This window comes from Cyanistes caeruleus, chromosome 18 (assembly GCF_971803275.1).
Source record: "Cyanistes caeruleus chromosome 18, bCyaCae1.hap1.1, whole genome shotgun sequence".
NCBI lineage: Eukaryota > Metazoa > Chordata > Aves > Passeriformes > Paridae > Cyanistes > Cyanistes caeruleus.
This window is the reverse complement of record NC_141718.1, coordinates 12,388,480-12,411,319: the sequence shown is the minus strand read 5'-3', so window position 1 is coordinate 12,411,319 and position 22,840 is coordinate 12,388,480. Positions and strand designations below refer to the sequence as shown.

Sequence of the window (22,840 nt, the reverse complement as noted above, 5' to 3'; positions counted from 1 at the left end):
TTCCACTAAAAAAGATCACTGCCTGTGGCTGCAAATAAACCTCAGGAGTAGCTTCCTCCTCTTCCCCAACATCCACCTTGGAGACCACTGTTCCAGTGGCAATCAACCCAAAAACCAGACTGAAAGCTGCTGCCAGTGGTGAACAAAATGCTGCTGATTCTACATCTGACTGAACCAAACCCACCCCAGTAATTCCCTGGGGATGTGCAGGTGCTGCTTTGGTGATGGCCAGGCTGTTCCCACGTACCTGGCCGACACAAGTCCCCGTGCTGCTCCTTTTCACTGGCGTAAACCTCCATGCACCAGGCGTGGTAGGCGAAGGAGAACAGGTCCTCTATCTTGGACGGGGGGCGGATGGCATTGTTCAGCCTCTTCAGCCAGTCCTGACACTGCTCAAAGGTGGAAAACTGACACCTGGCCCAGAGACAAACATTCCATGGGTGACTTTCAGTAGCAGAAATCATTCCTGAAGGTGACAGGCTGAGCCTGAAAAGCTCTGTGAGAGCACAAAGTGAGGATAAACACCTTACTGACAATTTAGTTCTGCATCCATGTGCACTCTAATGGGAAGTAAAATGAAACCTGTGGAATGAGTAAGGAAACACTGAGGAAGTCAGGACTGCCTGAGAAGCAACGTTCTGTGACTGGGAATAACCAGGGTGTGCCCTGCCAGGAATGAGGGGGACATTTCTCCACGTGTTACCTATGAGATCAAGGAAAGATCATTCAGGTCAAAGACAGGAATGTGTCACAGCCCCTTCTGACTGCTGGAATCAGGGGGAAACTCAGAAACTATCCCACACAGTATGATCTACATAATGTAACCACAGTCCTGTAAGCAAGAACAGGCTGGGAGAGCTGGGGGTGCTCACCTGGAGAGGAGAAGCTCCAGGGACACCTCAGAGCCCCTTCCAGGGCCTAAAGGGGCTCCAGGAGAGCTGGAGAGGGACTGGGGACAAGGGATGGAGGGACAGGACACAGGGAATGGCTTCCCACTGCCAGAGGGCAGGGATGGATGGGATATTGGGCAGGAATTGTTCCCTGGCAGGGTGGGCAGGCCCTGGCACAGGGTGCCCAGAGCAGCTGGGGCTGCCCCTGCATCCCTGGCAGTGCCCAAGGCCAGGCTGGATAGAGCTTGGAGCAGCCTGGGACAGTGGAAGGAGTCCCTGTCCATGGCAGGGAGTGGAATGAGATGTGTTTTAATGTCCTTTTTAAACCCTTCTCCTTCTGGCTTTGCTGGGAAGCACAGACTGAGCTTTGCCCAGTGTTACAGACTAACAACAAGCAGAGAGAATACTCCCCACACAGGAGAAACCAATCTTCAAAGCAGTGCATTAAAATTACATTAGCTTTTCTTTTCAAGAAGGATTCCTGGACTCTTTAGAGTAAAAGGGTGGAAATAAACCAGTGATTTATTTTGCTCTGACGTTTTTCTTTAAGATTTTATAGTTATTAAATATTGCCCAAGTATTTCCCTTCGGCTCAGTCCTGGTTAATGATGGCATCTGCATTCCCTTGGGGCAGATTTATCTCCCCTACCTGTAAATAGCTCAGAGCCACAACGTGGAAGGGAAAAGCCATGTCCAACATCTCCCAAAAGCTGTCAGGAGCTGCAGCCTGAGGTGTTTATTTATTTCCCATCACTGACTGTAAAGCAAGCTCAGACTACTCACTGAGACAGGATAATTCTCTATTAAACATCCACACTCTGACAAGATACATCTCTCCCTAAATTCTTTCTAAATTCTTTTGAAGTTAGTGGTGTAAATAACAAGTATTATCCCCACTTGAATTCTATTTCTCAAAATTCCAAATTTGCTCATTAAAAAAATCAAGAATATATTCTAACTCTTCTGTCTCAGTCCCAAACTTCACTTCAGTCTTGGAGATGCAGTTTTGAGGGGAAATTGATAAGGATGGCAAAAATACAAATAATTTGCATTCATTCTACAATTGAAGGGAAATAACAAATTAATGTAGGGAGGAAGGGTGACTTTTATAAATGTCAAGAGTTACAAGTGAAGAGGAAGTTAAACATTGAATTCAAATTAAACTAAATATTACTTCTAAAGTAAAATCAGTCCTGGTGAAAAAACAGCCTTTCAGGAAGCAGCTGACCTGTTAAACATTCTGAGTGCTCGGAGATGGCTGGGGCTCCTTTCATTACACAAAAGGTACAGCCAGCAAACATTTAATCAAAAGAAATGTTCCTTTCTTCTTAATTAAAGTTCATAGATCAAAATTAATTTCTGCAGCAGAAAAGTTTAAAAAAAAAAAAACCCCAGTGAGGGACAGCTCAGTCTGGGCAGCTCAGAGAGCCCTGGCCCAGGTCTGGAGTCTGGGGAAGGACTGCCAGGAGTTACTGCTGCCTGCACACCTGGATTCACCACCTTCCTTCACTTCCTCTTCCCTTACTCCTCCTTTTCCAGGAGATTACCATGCCTCAAGGATAGTGACTGCACCCTCAAGGGTGTTGAAAAGGCAGGGTGGATGAAGCCTCCAAACCCCAAATCTTAATTAAACACATTTGCAATGTGTGTATCAGTGGCTTTATCTACTTCTCTACCTATTGATATGGAGGTATTTCTATATCTATAATATATTGAAGGAATGTAGTATAACTGATTGCAAAGCAGGGACAACACGGTGAGACTAAAATTATTTTCAGAATAAAACCAAGATCAGCCATGAGGGCTCACAGCAAGGTTTGCAGCTGTCCTGAATCACAACAATGCACACCCACACAGCCCACCTTGTATAAAAATCAGACAAAGTAAAAAGCTTTTGAGGGAAATCAAGTAAGAAACCCCATTTCCTCGAACCATCCCAGCTGCCCATGGCATGTGGAAAGTAAATTCCCCCTCCCTTTGACATTGAGCCTCTCCTACCTTATAACCTTGCAGTCCTTGCAAGTCAAATGAAGCTGGAATATATCCCGGCACTCCACACTCTCGATGAGCTGCAATGGAACCTGCAATTAAACACATCAGATTATTTCAATTAAACACATCAGATTATTTCAATTAAACACATCGGATTATTTCATTCCAGCAGCAGTAACAGCTATTTCTTTGCATATCTCACAAGGGTTACAGGCTACATGAAATCTGAAGAGAGGAAAACAAAGGAATCCATATGGAATTACTTCAGCAGCTCTGAAGTTTGGTACAAGGTATTCATATTCCAGCTCCAGTCCTGTGTAGTCCAAAAACCTTAAGGGACCCCATAGGAGAAGCTGAGAAGGCTGCAGGAATGGCAGCAGACACCCCAGCTCCTCTCTCATGGAAGCAGCTTTCTCTCTTCTACACCAAATTTAGGAATCTTAATATATTTTTAGCTGACAGTGTTCAAAAAGAACTGCTAAGCAAGATCCCCTTTAACAGATTGCTGCAGTCTGGATGCTTTTCCGTGGCAGTATCCAATGTTTTCTCCTCAGGGAAAATCCCTTTGGCCTGTTTAGAGCAACACTTGCAATGGAAGCAGCCGAATTTAGGGTGATAATGCTGAATCTTTCCCAGCTGAAGTGCAGCTATAGACACTTCTGTTTCCTGGCATATTTAACCAGCAGCAGGTTGGTCAGGCAACACAGGAGAGCACATGCAAGTACCTTTAAAGGTGAAAAAATCCACAAGATGAAAATATTAATTTTCAATATTATTTTTGGAACTTTACCTGAGACGGGCAAATGTATATTGTTGCCTTAGAACAAACAGAAGTCATAAGTAACTGTCTGAATTTAGCTAATACCTGCAATAAACGTGAAGCACAAATCTATTTGAATTGTTTAGTAGATTATATGGACATTACACAAGGCTATAAAACCTCTGCTATCCTTTAGTAACATTCCAATACTCTGATTTTTGTCATCACAGGACTAAGATCCAGCAGTTTAAGGCCTGGCTTGGGGCCAGCAAGATGTGGCTGGAAGAGCCAGGGCTTCTCCATATGCTTGGGCAAGTCCTTGAAGGTCACCTCCAATCAAAGCTCCAGGATAAGGAATCAAGACAGCATCTTCTCAGGCACCACAAAGCTTAAAAAGTCCCTCATTTTGGCAGCATGAAAAAAGGGAAATTAACTAAAACCAGCAGGAAAGGAAAAGAGATGTCTCAAAAATACAAACAAAGGGAAAAGCTCCTCTGAGCAGGGAGATGCCTGGAACAAGCTCAGGGTAAATGCATCACCCCAGGAGAGGGATGAGAACTCTGCTGGCTCTGGGGAAGGCAGGCACAGCTCAGGGCAGCACCTCAGACAGAGCCCAGAGCGTTCTCAAACCACTGCCCAGAGCTCACAGCACCCAGATACAGCAGACAGGGATTTTTTAATGCTCAATGTCCATGTCAGATCACAACCAGAGGCAGCTCTGGAGCCACCAACCCTCCCCTGCTGTGCCCAGCAAGGCTGAGACAGGGGAGTTACTCTGCTCCTGCTGTAACTGGACATTAAACGACAGAAAACCCATGGACAGGACTTGGCAAGAGGGTGTCTGACTCCACAACCCAGTAGCTTGGGTTTCAAATCTGGATTTCAAATAAAGCTGGAACTTGAATTTCTGTTCATGTTTTCAGCACTGTCACTGGTTGAGATCTGTGACAGAACCAGTGACATGAAGGGGGCAGGAAATGAGGAATCCCTCCTGTGACAGCTGCTCTGTGCCCTCTCTAAGCTCAGCCTGACTGTGGGTGACTCCACCAAAGCAGCAGAGGACTGAAGTGCAGCACTGACCACACCAAGTGCTCTATTCCACAGCTGATCCCTGTACTTTACATGCTCATTCCTTCCAAGCTTTCTCCTGCTTGATCCCAGTCTGCCAGGCAGGTAAATTGCCAGAGTTTTGTCTGATCAATGGACAGGAATGGAGCTCAGACTGGAGAATCTTCCAGTCTGTCTTCATGACTGGCCAACCTCACACAGACCTTCCAATAATTACCAGGAGGAATTTCTCCATGAAAGGGTGGTCAGGCATTGGAAGGGATGCCCAGGGAGGTTTGTACTCCCCATCCCCAGAAGTGTCCAAAGAAGGACTGGATGTGGCACTCACTGCTCTGGGCTGGGGACAAGGTGGGGATTGGACACAAGATGGGCTTGATAGCCTGGAAGGGCTTTTCCAACTTAAATATTCTGAAATAATTTATTTAAACTACCACTGAGTTTAATGGCACCAACATGGAAAGTAAGGCATCTTTCTCAGCTGAGTCTAATTCCAGAACTGCTTTTTAAGTCCAGTGCTGCTTTGTCTGTTTTCTTTTTATTCCCCAAGCCCTGCTTTATTCTGTTTTTTCCCATGTCCATCTTCCTTTAAACAGTTCTTAACCTTTTCCCTCGTCCTGGCATTCTGCTTGCAGCTCCTCTTCTTTCTGTCTGCACTCTAATGACAAACTAATTCTTCTCCTGCATTACTTTTAATTTCCTTCTTCCAAAGTCACTCCTTGTTCCCTGCCCTTTCCCTGTGCCCTCTGCTCCCCAGCCATCCATTCTCCTCCAACAGCCCACCAGTGATTCCCTCACAATCTGCAGCTTTTTCTTCAGGACAACCTTCCCATTAATCTTTTTAATTTTCCTTCCCAGTCATAAAAATTTGTCCTCTGGTCCTCTTGTGTTTTCAATCCCCTTCCTGGCCATTATTCTTCTCCCAGCAAAGCTCAGTGGAATTATCTCCCGTCATTCCCTCCCTCCCTGATAACCTTCCCTTCCCACCGCACATCCTTCAGGCTGCTGCCAGCCCGACACCCAGAGCCCGTTCCTGGAAGAGCCATCAATTCTATCTGCAGGCACTTCCCTCTAATAATGGCATGGAAACCAGGCAGGGAGAAGCAATCATTTTGGCTTTTATAAGAATAAACATGCATTGTTATCTGAGGCAAATTACATCCCATTGTAGGGAGTACAGGAGCATCCTGCTCTTGCAGTATCTCCCTACTGTCTCTTATTTAAAATTATCTCATTTTAAGTAACAGCAACATTCTACAACTCCAACTTTTTATTTTTGAGGGGTTTTTAAAATTATTTTGATGACTGGAGCTGTCTGTTATCTCAGAGCAGTACAGAATGTATTTAGAGAAATACAGCTCTGTAGTTAGAAAAAGCACAAGTTATATTTTCAATGCTGAAACAACCCCCCATGGCCCAATCCATGCCCACAATTCCCAGTGGGATGCAGTGGATGATGGCCAGGCTGCTGCAAGCACCAGTGGCCCTGCTAAAGACCCTCCCTGTGCCCCATTTGGCCCAAACCTCTCCAGGACCTCCTGTGGCACCCAGCCTGGGAGCTGGAACTGGGATTTCCCCCTTGTTTTCCCAGCTCAGAGCTGGAATAATGTGTCAGGGTTGTGGTGCAGGCTGGTGGCTTTAACAAACACAAGGCCAAGGCTGGGTGTCCTGGAGCGTGGGATAAGGCAGCACATGGACACACTCAGGGTGCAAGGACAGCTCTGAAGGGCTCCAGTGTGGAGGGAGCTGAATCTCCCTCAGGTTCATGGAACCCACAAGGAGAGTCTGAAGCAAATTTTGCTTTTAATTCCAGCTGGTGATACTTTGGATTTGTCTTGAATGCCACCTCTGAGCCCCCTCTTCTCTCACAATTGTTGTGCTCTGAGTGTGAAGGATTTGGGCAGCAGGGCTTGAGGACAAGACAAGGATTATGCCACTCTCCAGCAGGGATAAACCACAACAGCCATGGACATGAGGAATCCAACCATTTTCCAAGCAAGGGAGAGCTCATGCTAAAACTCACCTCCTCATCAAAGTCCCCCCTCATCATGACTTTTCTTTGGTACTGTGTCCAAAATCCACCATTGGAAAGAGATTACATTCAATCCATGCTTCCACAAACTCCACTAAAATGTTAATTCTCCCATCAATGCAATTAGCTTACAGGGAGGAAAGTGATTAGACAGAAACACTCAGCAGCTGCAAAGTCTGACATTTTCTTAAGGAATCAATAGAGTTGGGCCTGGGAACCAAACCTCCCTTGTGCACAGAAAGATCCCTGTTGAGTCTGCACTTTTATCCTGTGGATAAATGTAAGTCAACACCCCTGAATGTCATAATCCCCCCAATTTATGCATGGTCTGTGGGAGCTTTTGTTTTTGCATTTGAAACACCATGTTCCTATTAGCACTGAGATCTAGGAAATTATCCATGGGAAAGATCTCCACACACAGCCCTTTTCTGCACTGTTGCAATGGGAACATTAACAACTTTGAATGCATTTCTTTCCCAGGTGATCTGGAGCTCTGTGATTCTCACTGAGGTGTCACAGCACTATTTTCACAGCCAGGGAACTGTAACCAAACAAGAGGGAAAAGTCACAGCCCAGGAATGAAGAATTTCTTACAGGTATTTGCTGAACAGCTGTGGTGACATAAAAACAGTGGGAAAGAATCAAGATGAACCCTATTAAAAACTACTCAGTGAAGATCTGAGATAGAAAATCACCATCTGATCAAGAATTTTGGTCAACAATAACCAAAGGGATCACTACTGCCAAAATTAAAATTTTAAATATGGTTCTTAATTACTAAAGAATGTTTTATCCTTAAAGACATCCCAAACCTCCCCTGCCCTGGATTTCAGTGGAGCTCATAGGAAGTTAGTAGTGATAGTTATATATGGTTACAAAGATTGATTTATATTCTGCTCTACCTCATACTCTGATTATTTCTGGTTAATGACACTAATGATAATGAGATATCACATGGAATGAGAGGGCAGAACACTGCATGTGAAAGTCAGGGAAGAAAAATAAACATGGGACTATTATCAGCTTCTGTGGACTCTTCCCTGAACACAATCAAGGAATGTGATTTGAGAAAACATCAATTCTTGCTATGCTCAAAAAGACTGAACTGAAAATCCCTATAAAGTAATATCCCTAATTATCCTAAGGACAGGAAGTGCAGTTCATGCTCTAATGGCTCCTCTAATAAAATCCTCCATCATTCCCTGGCATTCCTCAGAACACTTTTGATTTCCACACTGGAAGTGTCCCCAGCTGGTGGAACTGTTCTGTGTGAGCATCCCAGGACTGTCCAACACCCATTTAACTGTGTCTGGTACCAGAGGAGGTGGAGATGGAACCACTTTAAGGAATGGACACTTGGAATAAAACTCCCTAAAGAAATGTATTGCAGGTGAGGTCCCACTCTTGACCTGTTACATCAAAGACTGCACTCAAACCACCCAAAATCTGGCACAGAACGTCACCAGCTGGACCCACTCCCACCTTCTGAAGCTCCAAGCAAGGCACAAATCAGGTTTAGGTGCTCCAAAAGCACCTGGGAATACTATTTCTCCCCACTGAGCTTGGGGACAACAGGTGGATGACAGAGACAGCTGTGAAGGTTGAGGGATGTGAGATTTCCTTATGACATCTGATTTTCAGAGCTGTTGAGCCATCCTTTGGTGCCTAAATACATATCTATTGTCTCAAAGAAATCGATTTGAACATCAGAAAAAGGTTTTTCATTCTTAAAAGGGAGGGAATCACTGTACTCTTATCCCAAATTCTGTTATTTCCACTGAGATCAGAACAGCTGGAAGCACTTACATTCACAACAGATTCCTTGAATTTGATGTGGAGCCTGTAGTTGGAAAGGGCAATGATGGCATCCTCTGCTCTTCCCACGTACTCCGTGCTCTCACCGTGGAGCTCAATGAACGGCACCTGCAGAAAGGCAGCAAAAATCTGATTTCAGAGACCATTTCCCAAAAATCTGCCCTTCCTGCAGCACAAGAAATCAAACAAAGCCTGCTGAGAATTCAGCCCTGTTATTGCTGCTAAGGAGGAACGTCAGGTAGGGTTGGCTCTGAGGTTAATTGCAGCCTTTTTCTTAAATGATCCCTTATTTTATGTTACTTTCCTGAGTGGTAAGTGCCTGGTCAGGGAAAGCAATGAATTTTTATGAAAAATATCGTCACATTTTGGCAAGCAGGCTGACAAACCCCTTGATTTATGCTCTCACTCCTTACTTAATGGAGAGTGACATTTCCATAATGTTATTAAATTCATCCTAAAGTAGGCAAAACATCCAGGATGAATAATGTTCCCTGCTATTTCCCCACTATTCACCCAAGAAGCTCAGGTAACCAGCCTAGGCTGACTCTCTAAATGCTACAAAGCTGAGCTTGGACAAATCAAGCTTTTTCCTCCTTATTTCTCACAGTAAATATGAAAATGCACAAGCTGCTGCCTTATAAAGACAGAAACCTGCAGTTCATTACACCACACATGGAAATTGTCACTGGTTAATTAAAAATGGGACTTAAGCCCAGTTTAGCTGAGCTGGCTGGAAAGTGTAAATGCTCAACTTGAAAGTGATCTGATTTTACACCAAAGTAGCTTGAATCAAATAAAAATTCTTTATATTAAAATTAAACTCTTCAGTTGATATAAGAGTGTCTACATGGAGCCAGGCTGGGAGAGCTGGGGGTGCTCACCTGGAGAGGAGAAGCTCCAGGGGGGACACCTCAGAGCCCCTTCCAGGGCCTAAAGGGGCTCCAGGAGAGCTGGAGAGGGACTGGGGACAAGGGATGGAGGGACAGGACACAGGGAATGGCTCCCACTGCCAGAGGGCAGGGATGGATGGGATACCGGGCAGGAATTGTTCCCTGGCAGGGTGGGCAGGCCCTGGCACAGGGTGCCCAGAGCAGCTGGGGCTGCCCCTGGATCCCTGGCAGTGCCCAAGGCCAGGCTGGACACTGGGGCTTGGAGCAGCCTGGGACAGTGGGAGGTGTCCCTGCCATGGCAGGGGTGGCACTGGATGAGCTTTAAGGTCTCTTCAAACCCAAACTATTCCATGACTCTATAATAAATCATTTGAACTAAACTGATTTCAAAAGGAGCTTTGGAAAATAAAGAAATTTTAAAATATCTCTTTTTGTGCAACAGAAGGCTTTTGGTTTCACAATAATGAGATGCAAAGGCAGTGTTTAATCAGCTTAGTGCTGCTTTTTCAAAACAACTGAGTTCTAAACTATGGAATAAAACCTGACCCTTGGAATTAGTGCACAGGTGGCAGTGACATTTTTCAGACACTTGAAGGAATTTCTTGTAATAAAATGCCTAAGTTCTCTGTCCTCCCAAGAATAAAGGAGTATTTAAGAGGAAAATGAGTTTCTGTACTAGTTGTGAATTAAAATTCTAGAGGAGAGGCCAGAGAATCCATAACCAACTGGAGGCAGTGTGATTTGAACAGAAGTGTGGTGATTACCTGAAGGTTCTCATCCTCTCGGATCAGCTGCTTCCTGGGAAAAATCTGATTAGCCTGGATGCATTCAAGGCTGTGCTGAGTCTCCTCATCCTGAGGAACAAAGTGTGACAGTCACCTGCAGCACTGGCACCTGCTGCCACCTTCCCCAACCATCCACAGCCAAGAAAAAGCTCCCACAGGATCAAGTCTCCAGAGAATTCTACTCAAGTTTCTAAACACTCCAACACAGGCTTTCTGACAACAAATTTGGTATTAGCAACAGGTTTCCTTCCTACAGCCTGATTAATAAAGCCATTAAAAGCTGTAAGATTTATAGCAGCATTAGGAAAAAAGCATTAGCACTATGCCTAAAACTCAACAACCCCACGTGTAAACATTAAATCCCTAATGTTTTTCCCATTTTCAACTCTTCTGCTCTGTCACAGACCCTGCAAAGCCCCTTTGCTTACCATGACAGGCCCTGGGCAGGAGGAGGAATCCTCGTCTTTACTTGCAATACTTTGAGCTCTTCACTTATTAAAATCTAGAAAACCAGGAAAGTATTACGATGAAATAAGATCCATTTTCTTTTGGCAAATAAATACAAATTAGCTTTTAAATACTGTGAATGTAGCTGTTAGAAAACTGAGAGTAAACAGTAATTATGAAAAGATGAAATCCATAGAAACTCCCTCTTCTGAGAGCCAAAATTGTTTCAAAATGTGTCTGGTTCCTTCTGTTCATCCTGAAAAATTACCTTTGGATGTGCTGCTGGGAGAACACCTGTCTGAAGGCAGCAATTAGACTAGTGTTTATATAATTTAAATTAAAACACGTTCATCTTTCTGGATCCCCCGGAATTTTCTCCCAAGTTGTTTGCAGATGGTGAATCAGAAATCCGTGGGTTACAAATCCAAAGGCATTGTTGGGATCCTTTAGGCTGATCTGGTATGAAACATGGGGTTTGGATTCTCCTGGAACAAGCTTGTTGCAACTATGGCATATGAACTGGAATTCTTACTGGGATGAAAATTCTCATTTTACACTTATGGCTCATTTTTGATATCCATGGATGTAGTGAAATATCCATTTTCCTGCACTGACCTTTCCAGGAGTTTCAGATCACTACCCTCGGGACTTGCTCTCTCTCCAGTACCCAACAACCCCCCCAAGCTTTGATCATCTCCAGGTATTCTGGGAATATTAATACAGTCCTGAGATTATGCAAATCACACAATTAGGAACTTAATGACTGAAGTGAATAGAGGAGTTAAAATTTGGGTTTGGAATTGATTTTACACTTTTTAAATCCAGGTAGGTTGTTCCCTTTTCTACTCCACCAGGATTCACTCAGGTATTTATGGGGTTTGCAGACTATGGCATACAAAACTTACAAATGAAAATACATCACACAAGTGCAGTCAGCTCTCAGTTCACATCCAAAGTTTGTATTTCCCTTTACTTATAAATGTATTTCAAATTATCAGTATTGAGGCTGACAGAGAAAACCACTTCAATCCATCAGCTCCCAGCACTGCAGGGAGCCCTAAACACACTGTGTGCTTGATATGGAATATTGGCAGAGGGCAAAGGAGCAGCAGCTGCACATCAAGTATCTTCACATATGTGTAAATATATTTACATAAAAGGGGGAAATGATGAGCAGAACTGAGCTCAAACTGACATGGATTCACTAAAAATTAATGCAAAAAGTAGATATAAAATCCTGGGAATGCTGGAGAGGGACTTGGAACAAAGGCCTGAAGCAACAGGACACAGGGAATGGCTTCCCACTTCCTGAGGGCAGGGATGGATGGGATATTGGGCAGGAATTGTTCCCTGTGAGGGTGGGCAGGCCCTGGCACAGGGTGCCCAGAGCAGCTGGGGCTGCCCCTGGATCCCTGGCAGTGTCTGAGGCCAGGTTGGACAGCGCTTGGAGCAGCCTGGGACAGTGGCAGGTGCCCCTGTCCATGGCAGGGGTGACACTGGATGGGCTTTAAGGTCCCTTCAGACCAAACTCATTCCAGGATTGTATGATATAAAAAATACCTTGTTATTTCAAAGAACTCCTTCAGCTTCACACTCAATTAGCAAAGAAACACCAACTTAATTTTTAAAAAATTGCTTTTTTAAAAATTTGAAGCTTGCTTAGTATCTCTGAGGAAAGGTTTTAATTTAATAGGCACTACGCTGGAAAAATTTCGTATTTTGATTAGATAGATGTAGTTTTTAAGTTTATTATATAACCACCTACATATTAATAAAACCAGTATTAGCCTAGAAAATTTGGTCTTTTTAAATATCTTACAGCTGTGCTCCTGAAATCCAGCATAAAACTCCAGCAGAGACTACCCAAAGAACCATGTTTCAGTCTAACTCCTGCATTCAGTGCAGAACAGTTCCTACTGTGACAGTGTGGTTTTTTCCATGTGAGGATCTTCCTTTTTAAGGTGAATTTTGGGAAAGCTATGTGGAAAAAAAGGCTGCCTGTTTCACTTTGGATCAGGATTATCAGATCCAAAGGGTGATGCTGCCAAGATAAATGGTACATGAAGTTATAGGACTGGTTCTAAAGCAAACACTTTGCTCTGGCTGCTGCTGGGCATTAGTGAAATGCTTCAGCAACTTCCCTGCCACCAAAGAAGTGCTGAAAATTGCTGACAGAAATAGCAAAAAGGCTGAATTGTTACAACGAGGCTCTCTGAGATGATGGACAGTGAATACTTGGAGAGAAATCAGTTCCTTCCCATCACATCCATGAGCTGATCCCACTCCCTCCAGCAGCTCAAGGTCACTGGGCTGAGCAAAAGGAAAAGGGAACAGCTCTGGGAGCAGGGATGCACCACACACTGCTCAGGACAGCCAGAACCACACCTGAATCCACATTTCTTTCTATCCCAAAGCTTTCTAACCCATTTCCAGTTCACCAACTCTTCCCATGGGAACAGAAGGAGGATCCCAGTGACTGTTGACACCTCATAAGGGCATTTCTGGCTTTAGAAGTCTTGGAATTAAGAATGGTTTTTGTATCATCAACTCCACCAAGCACTCTGAACCTTTCCCACCATCATTCCCCACCGTGCAGCTCCGAGGGACAGCTGGGAACAAAGCCAGCCCAGCACCAAGCAGCTGCATAAACCCATTCTCAGGCTGATCCACACCACTTTTAGGACTGCAATATGGAAGGAGAATTCTCATTTTGTTCATCTGCAGCTCTGCCCTCAGAGTAAAACCCATTTCCCAGAAGTGAAGCAGAAAGGTGAAAACACAGCTCAGATAAAAAAAACTGGTCAGGAAAGCAGCCTTGAATTCAGGCTCCTCCTTATCAACAGGATCACATAAAAATATCAGCCAGCTTATACACAGAGCAGTGAAACTTGGTTTTATTGGTACCAATATTGGGTTTGTTCAGGACTGAAGCCAAAAAAAGGTGGTGTTACCAATTCACAGTCTGCCCTTTTACCTGCAATTCCATGTGTGTTAAATTACATCAGAAAAGAGAGAATGGTCTTGTTAATTCTCCATCCTTATGTTCTGCTTGAAAGGATAAATGATGAGCAAAGGTTGTAACCTCAGACTCTGTTCTCTATGGGAATATCTTAATTACTTTTTGTTTCAGATGTGCCTTCTGGTTTAAATTATGTACATAATTAAGAGTAGCAATAACCATCTGTTTGCCAGTGATTCTAAACAAAAAAGATTAGTTAAATAAAGGATCGTTTAAATTCACATATATTTAAATGCAATTGGACTTTCAGCAAGGAAAAGGAAAAACTGGAGGGAAAAAAATGAAAAAGGAAGAATCCAAGCATTTCACTTTGTCCCCTTACTTTCCCCATCCAAACTGAATTCCATTTATTTTAATGAAATCAGACTGAGCTGACCCCTGAGCTGTTTACATACCGTGGCACAGTTGCCCTCTGAGTTTGGAATTCAAATCTTTTAGCAAAGGAACATTAGAAAATTTGAGAATTGAACATTCAGGAATGCGCTGTACCTTGAGCAAAAGATGCTTCTGGTGCAAACTGAAAACACTTCTCCCCCTTTGGCAGGTGGAAGGAAATTTCTGAGATAAGGATAAACACTCAGTTTCCCTCATTTTGTCCCTGACAAGGAGGTTTCTCCTCTTTCCTGACACCACAGGTTGCAGGGAATGAGTAACTTTCACCAGGATTTCCTGGGAGAGCAGCTGACAACACAAATATTTGCACATTATTCAGGAATAGAACAGGGCAAGGAATCGTATTTGAAGCTTGGGCACAACTAAAGAGTCAGGAACCTTTTCCGATAATTAAAGGTTGCAAATTCCAACTCAGTGAAATACTAATTTTTATCTAAGATCTTGGAAAACACTTCATTTAATTAAAAGAATAATAAATGATGAGCACAGAATCCACAAACAAGCAGCTGATCATCCCAAAATAATGCACTTCTTACCAAAGAACGAGAGAATAAACAGTCCTCTCTTGTCCCAGAAAGGTCCAACTGTTCTCTTCTGACACTTCACATTGGCAGCTGCAAATACAAAGACAACACTTTAAAACATGAACTTCCCTTGAAAAAAACACTCCTGAACCAGCAGCCTAGACAGGACACTCCACTGTGAGGGGAATCTGGATTAATTCAAGAGGAAAAAGAGAAAGTCTCAGTGCCTGTAACAAGAGTTTAACATGCCCAGAGAGGGAATTCCAGGACTGGATTCCGATGGATACACCTGGAAAAGGCCTCTTTTCTGGCAAGGAGCAGTTCTGAAATCATGGCTGCAAAGTGATTGAGATTTTCATAGATGAGTGAACAAAGCCTAGGTTACTTCACAATATGAGCTACAGGAGAGAGTTTTATAGAAGATCCAACTGGATTTATATTGATCTTCAAGGTGGGTTTTATTTTACACTGCTGTTGGCATTCCTGGCCCCAAGAAAGTCAATGAAGACCCCTAAACAGTGGTTGCTGCCCATGTGCTTTGGTCCACTGGTGCAAAAATCCCAGGGATCAGCAATGCTCATGAGGCCACTCCTGGCAAGCCCTTTCCTTTGAATTTTCAAGTGCTATACAAACACTTTTTGCATCAAAAATGAGGCATTGTGCCAGAAATACACATTTATAAAAAATTATATGGAGAAAACATCTCATCTGCTTCATTCCTCCAGTCACTCCAACAGGACCAACAGATGTCTCCTGTGGCATCAGAAGGACATAAAGTTCGACACTAAAATACCCAAACCCTAAAATTAAAAGTTCCAGCCTAACCTCAATTGTTCCTGAAGCACACAAGCAGTCAAACTGATGGGACACCACTCCCTTGTATCTAGAGGTTTGGTCTTCACAGAAACTTGGAAACTCTCCCAGTAGCACACTGCATCTGGATGTGCCTGGAAAGTCCAATTTCTCCACCATATAATCCTGCTGCTGGAAATAGTTTGCCTGTACTTTGATGTGCCACAACTACTGATAATTTTCACATTCTGGTAAATGAAATAAAATATTTTTGTGTTTTGTGTTCATTGTATCCTTTAGTTTATGGCTTATGACAGGGTAAATACGTAATACACAGAAAAAGGAGATATAATTTTAGGACTGATGGAGTAGAAAGAAATAGTTGAAGAAGTTGTGCATCAAAACTTGTGCACTTCAAAGAGTTGTGCCCAAGGCCCAGCACTGCCAGCTGTGTGAGGGAGGGGATTGTCCAGCTCTGCTCTGGGGTGGCCTCTCCTCGAGTGCTGGGGACAGTTTCAGCCACCAGAATGTCAGAAGGATCTAAAGCTGTTTAAGACGGACCAAAGGAGGGACACGAATGTGGGGAAGGACCTGGAGGGGCTGAGGGCACTTGGAATGTTCAGCTGGAGCAGAGGGGACTGAGGGGAGACTCCTCAGGGGCTGCAGCTCCTCCCCAGAGGCAGCTCTGATCTTAGCCCTGGGACAGGGCCAGCAGCCAGGGAAGGGCTGGAGCTGGGCCAGGGCAGGCTCAGGCTGCAGAGCAGGGCAAGGTTCTTCCCCCAGAGGTGCTGGCACTGCCCAGGCTCCCCAGGGAATGGGCACGGCCCCGAGACTGCCAGAGCTCCAGGAGCGTTTGGACAGCGCTGCCAGGGATGCCCAGGGTGGTATGTTGGGGGGTCTGGGCAGGGCCTGGGGCTGGATCAGTGATCCCTGTGGGTCCCTTGCCATGCAGGGCTTTCACGATTCCAAAATTCTAATACAAACTGAGATGCACCATAAGGAATTCTACCATCTGACATGATGGACACTTTTGGGAATCTCATGGAATCTCAGTATTTACACAAACGGGGAGCTGAGGATGTGCTCTAACAGAAAGCCCCTGTGTCAATGCCAGCTGTCCAAAACCTCAGCTAAACTTAAATTTACCATTTCATAAAACAGTTTCTAAAAGCAACATTTCATTACCTGCAACAGAGGTCAACTTTGTTTTTATTTTTAAAAAAATCTCTCTTGGCCAACAAGCCAAACACCAATCCCAGTAACTTTATGGGTTGATAATCAACCCCAGCAGGCAGATGGGAAAGGGCACAGTTTGACTGTGAGCTACCAGCTTGAACATGCAACAAGTTCAACTTCACAGCTGCTTGTTGATACAAAGTCACCTTTGAGAGGAATATGGAGCAAGTTTATTAAACACACACAAAGCAGCTCAAAAGGCAGACTATACAACCCCAGAATGACTCCTCAGAGACAGTGTTCAGGACACGTATTTGCTTTTCAAAAAGCAAGATACACATTTCGGGTGCAGAAACTGGAGCGATTTTGTGTGGTTTCAGCCCAAATGAGAAAAAAAAAAATCCCCCCAAGAAAACCCTTCACAAAATCTGCAACAAGCTTTTTATTGATTTTAATGAGGCTTGGAAGAAGCCACCAAAGCTCAAGAGTTTTGTCAAGAAGTTTAAAAACAGGAGAAAAATGTTCCAATATAAGCATTAATAATTCCGCTTTGTTGCTGCCAGAGCTCAGCAAACCCCCCCTGACATGCTCATCAGCATTCCTGCTGCAAGGCTGCTGGGCTCTGATAAGAGCCTGCAATGTTATCACTTCCTAAGTCAACAACTTCTGCCAATATAAGTAAGAAAAGCTGCCTGTAAGAAGAAACGTTGCTATGAGTTCTGCTGGCCCTCTCCGAAACACTAATTCCTGATGGGAGCAGTCCCGGGTCAGGAGTAGCTGTTTAATTAACACATCCCAGGAGCTGCCCCTCAGGATAGGGATGCAGCCACCCCCTCCAGGTGCTCCCAACATTTCCTCTGCTGCACCTCAGCTGTGTGAGCCACAAAAGGGATTCAGCATCATCAGGAAAGACAGAGAGGAGATGGAAAAGGGACAGGATCCTTTCACTAAATCCTGAGTCAAGTGAGTCTTTTAAGGATGGGCTGGGATGCAGCACCTTTACTGCAATGTCACACTCTCAGAGCTGGTTTGGATTAACACGGAATTGTTTGGGTGGGAAGGGACATTAAAGCCCATCCAGTGTCCGTCCTGCCATGAGCAGGGACACAACCCACTATTCCAGGCTGCTCCAAGCACTGGCAAACTTGGCTTGGGCACTTCCAGGGATCCAGGGGCAGCCCCAGCTGCTCTGGGCACCCTGTGCCAGGGCCTGCCCACCCTCACAGGGAACAATTCCTGCCCAATATCCCATCCATCCCTGCCCTCTGGCAGTGGGAGCCATTCCCTGTGTCCTGTCCCTCCATCCCTTGTCCCCAGTCCCTCTCCAGCTCTCCTGGAGCCCCTTTAGGCCCTGGAAGGGGCTCTAAGGTGTCCCTGGAGCTTCTCCTCTCCAGGTGAGCACCCCCAGCTCTCCCAGCCTGGCTCCAGGTCCTTCCTGGGCTGGGGCAGCTCTGTAGGTGGGGTCTCACCTGGGCAGGGCACAGTCCCCTCCCCTGATTCCAGCACAGGTGCCCCAAGGACATCCTGTCACTGCCCAATTCAAATATGTCAGAAGTGACTATGCTCCAGGAATGAAGGGGATGGGAACAACAACACTTCACTCTTCCTTTGAATCATCCTCTAAGATCCTGCTCTGGTGCCTCTTTTGGGAACCCTGGCGCTGGGTGAACACTCAGCACAAAAGGTCTCGCCTCCAGTTTTTTTCTTGGAAGATGTTATGGAGAAGTAGAGTAGTTGCAGTGTATATCATTCATACAGTGAAACACAAGGAGGGGGAAATTCCAAATAAAGGTTTCCAAATTGTAAAACTTTCATCCCTGGCCATAGCCCAACCCCTGGAATTCTAAGGGCTACTCAATCCAACATCAAAGTCAGCCCTACTCTGAGCAGTGATAGACTACAGGAACTCCAAAATCTAAATTATTTGAGCCTGTGACAGTGCTTCTCTTGACATTTATTTTAATAAAACATTGGCAAATAGCTAGGAAAAGCACTCTGGAGAAGTTTCAATCAACATGTTTGTTTAATTAGGTGATTGGAAAGTTGTCTCTACAGTTTCTTTGTTGAAAGGCTCTATCAGCCAAAGCAGGAGAGCCATGCCATGATTTGATAAGCATGGAAATGGCACAAGGGAAAAATAACTGCGGAGAAAAACAAAACCAGATTTTCTCTAGCTGCCAGTTATCCTCATAAAGATGTAAACAAACACAACCAAATAAAGGTTTTTTTCCTACTAATTGACTATTTTGAAGACGTATTTTCCCCTCCCTTTGCCAAAATACGGCATTTCCACGCTGGTTGTGCCACACCATGTCTCAACCTAACATTATGCAAGTGTGGTTTTTGATGAGAAGTTCTGCATTCCTGTTTACATTTTGAACTTCCCAATATCACTGTTCTCATATACCCAAGCTCTGCCATGAAGGGAACCTTCTCTTGCATGGGATTACCACATTTCCCCTCCCCACTTATTTCATCACCTCTGGGATTGGCTGCTCCCTGCTCACTTTAGCTCACAGGTTGTTCTTCTCCTCCTTTCTCCTTTTTCTTTTCTTCCTGGTGGATTTGAGCTTCCTTTCCCTGCTATTTTTACACAATTGTTAGCATGCTCAGGAGCAGGAACACAGTGCTGCTATCAGCTGCCCACCAGCTGGGGGATGTGGTCAGCTCGCGGCTGAGCTGGAAACCAGAGAGGGATGGGAGCACTGGGAACCATCCAAGACAAGGCTGCTCCTTAGTACAAAGTTCTAAAATGTGCACATGGAGAAGAAGGAATGCAGATCCAAAGGGAGGCATTTTCTGGTTTTTAGTGCCACGTGTCACATATCCTTTAAGGTTGAAAAAGACCTTTAAGGCCACTGATCTGGCACCACTGTGTTCATCACTGAGCCATGTCCCCAAGAGCCACCACAGAGCTGTTAAATCCCTCCAGGGATGGGGACACCAGCACTGCCCTGAGCAGCTGTGCCAGGGTTGGACAACCCTTCCCATGAGGAAATCTTCCCAAAATCCAACCTGACTCTCCCCTGGCACAGCCTGAGGCCGTTCCCTCTCCTCCTGTCCCTGTTCCCTGGCAGCAGAGCCCAGCCCCCTCCTGTCAGGGAGTTGTACAGAGCCAGCAGGGCCCCCCTGAGCCTCCTTTTCTCCAGGCTGAACAACCCCAGTTCTCTCCATCTTTCATCCACTTCCCTGGATGAAATGACATCATCACAGCTGGAGATGAAGGTGTGCACACAGCAACACTCAAATACCTGACAGGGAGAGCAGAACAGCCACATGGAACATCCCACGTTCCCACAGCACGGATGGATGGAACTGTCCTGCATCAGAGCATTTTGAAAAGGTCTCATTTCACTTTCTGTTCTCTCTGCTTTTATGAGTGAAGAATAAAATTAATTGTAAGAGTCCAAAGCATCAAAAAAGTTTTGTCAACATCTGTCACTGCACTGACTCATCCACTAACGGCAGGTCGGCATTTGGGCTTCCTTCATCTTCCCACTCAGAAGTGGCATTAATCTGCTTTTAAAGCAGTTTGATTAAGCTGATTATCTTTGCATATTTGTTAAAGATCACTTCTTTCACTCTTCAGAAATTAAATGCAAAAGCAACAGTTCAAAGTGAAAGCAAAAAAAAAAATCATGAAAGGAAAGCAGAGCTTGGAATGGCACAAGAAGGCAGCAGGAGCACTTCTGGGGGTCTGATAGCAATGAATAGTACACAATAATTTGATTTTGCATTAAGAAAGGTCTGGTTTTTCCATACTTTATGTCAAGAATAAAAATCAATATTTAGCTGGGATAACAGTATTAATTATTCCCCCCCAAAAAAGAGGCTTTTTTGGAAAGTGCTCCCAAACAAAAGACTGTACATCAGTATTTTCCTTCACTGATCTCAAAGCAACGCAGGTCAAAAGACGACAGCAAGCCTGAAATCAAAATCAACAACAAAATGACACTTACAAAATTTCAGGCTTTCTTTTCTTTTAATTCCTTTTTCATTTAGATAAAACCCTGAGATTCAAAAGCTGCAATTATTCATATATAAGCCAGGATACAAGTGACCCATCAGAGATCTTCTGTACCATGTCTGTAATTTTCCTTTTATTTCAATTATTTCATATTCCTCTGTTTTATGTGCATGACAGAGGAGGAACAGCTACCAAGGACCAACAGCTACGCAGATCAGTCTGAACTGTGGAGACACCTGGAAGAAGGGAACCGAATCTGGATTTTAGTATGGAAGCTGACAGGACACAGACCCGGTGGATTTGTGGACGTTCTAAGCTGGAAAGGTGACCAGGTGTGCTGGGAAGGGGATTTCATAAATCCAACATGTAACCAAAGAGCTGTGAAATGCAGGGCAATATCAGACTGGAGTTAGGAAATAAACAGCAAGGTTAGATCAGGCAGCAGAAGTTTCCATTTGAAAAGGCATAATGGAGAAAGAAGTGAATAATTTGCTCCTCACAGTTCCCATTTTTCCATTAAGGACCTCACAGCCCATTTGCCATGAGTCACACTCCCTCCGCTCTTTCTGCCTTTCTAGAAGGAAGGCAGCAAACAAGAAGTGGCTGTTAATCCAAGTCTCCAAGGTTTTACTCATCCTCCCAAAACACTTCTTCATCACCTTTCCCTCCTCCAGTCACATCTTGCTGCAGCTCAGACCCTCCTGTAAGTGCCTTAGCAGCGGGAAGGGGCAGCAGCTGTTCCCAGAGGAGCATCCCATGTTGCCCAGGACAGCTCCTCACCTGCTGGGATTTCCTGACAGCAACACTACAGACACCGACAAGAAATAAAAAAAGAGAAAGAAAGATTTGAAAATAGGAAGAATCAAGAAGTAAATGTGATTTGAAGGTTCCTCTGGAGTTTCGAGATACAATCCTGTGAGACTTTTCCCCCACCCTGAACTTCATCAGGACAACACACAGACACAGCTCTCAGCTCCTCAGTTGATCTCATTTTCACCACACTTTTTCTGGCACAAAACTTTGAAAATCCCTTTAACGAAACACCACTGGATGCTTTTGTCATAAGACAACTTTTTTGAAATAGAAAATGCCTGTTATTAATAATCTACTAATGCTCTGAAAAATAAATGCCTACGTTATTACGTTATTAATGGGGACCTTGGTCCCCACAGAGGCCTGGCAATCATGGAATGGTTTGGGTGGGAAGGGACCTTAAAGCTGTCCCATGGGCAGGGACACCTCCCATTGTCCCATGTCCTCCAAGCCCAGCCCAGCCCGGCCTTGGACACTTCCAGGGATCCAGGGGCAGCCCCAGCTGCTCTGGGCACCCTGTGCCAGGGCCTGTCCACCCTGCCAGGGAACAATTCCTGCCCAATATCCCATCCATCCCTGCCCTCTGGCAGTGGGAAGCCATTCCCTGTGTCCTGACACTCCATACTCTGACAAAAGCCCCTCTTCAGCACTGCCACACAGCCTGGGACAGGCAGGACACAAGTCTGTTTGCTGTTATCAAGACCTAGAATGAGACATCCCTTTCTCTGCTTACACACCTTGCACAATGTAATTATGGGCAAAGCTTTAATCCATTAATTCTTCAACTGCATTGAAAAGACCTGTCCTGTCAAGGAGGCCACAGAAGTTCCACACATCCACCCTCACTGCCTTCATCGAGGAACGGAAGCCATTGGGAGGCTCCGTGCTCCAGGACTCGCACTGGATCACCTTACACGACTGGGAAAGTTTATATTTCAAACTAACCCAGCACTCGGTAAAATTGTGGCACACTCCAAAAATGCCTTTTTTGATGTGGTATGAAGGTAGTTTTGCTTTAAAACAGACTGTGCTGCTATTCCCTGAAGCATGGTGAGCCAGCAGAAAGGGAACTGCTCCCATACTCCTCCCAAACAAAAAACCCTCCTTCCTTAATTCACACAACTTTGGCATTTCAGACCCAGCATAGCATATTCTAACTCCTCAATAAAAGACAAAACTAACCCAGAGAGCAGATCATGGAACCATGAACCAGTGCCATAGATGTTGTTTGCTTTCAGAGCAGCACAGCCTGAAAAACTACAAGACATTTAGATTTATAGAATTGAAGGCAGCTTAAGAATCACTTCAGCTCCTGCAGAAGTAACATTTCTTTACAAAACTAATCAATTAGCTTGCTCATCTCTTAGCCTGCTCACTTCTTTGTGAAACATTCAAGTAGTTTCAGTTTGAATGGCAGAGTTTACAGTTCAGACACCCAGAACCCTCCCAAAGCCCTGATCCACTTTAGAGCTGTCAAGCA

The 22,840-nt window shown here is 44.6% G+C and overlaps 1 protein-coding gene across 17 annotated transcripts in view; it reads right to left on the bottom strand.

Moving 5' to 3' along the window:
* MTMR3 (myotubularin related protein 3) overlaps positions 1-22,840 on the bottom strand; it is a 74,637-nt gene that overhangs the window by 28,044 nt on the left and 23,753 nt on the right. For all 17 annotated transcript variants that reach the window (XM_086856569.1, XM_086856570.1, XM_086856556.1 and 14 more), the window contains 6 exons: positions 14,625-14,702; positions 10,658-10,731; positions 10,209-10,298; positions 8,546-8,662; positions 2,889-2,971; positions 248-414 (listed from right to left, as the gene is read on the bottom strand). In XM_086856569.1, coding sequence (XP_086712695.1) covers positions 248-414; positions 2,889-2,971; positions 8,546-8,662; positions 10,209-10,298; positions 10,658-10,660 — 460 coding nt within the window. In that variant the 5' untranslated portion in view covers positions 10,661-10,731; positions 14,625-14,702. The remainder of the gene's footprint in view (positions 1-247; positions 415-2,888; positions 2,972-8,545; positions 8,663-10,208; positions 10,299-10,657; positions 10,732-14,624; positions 14,703-22,840) is intronic.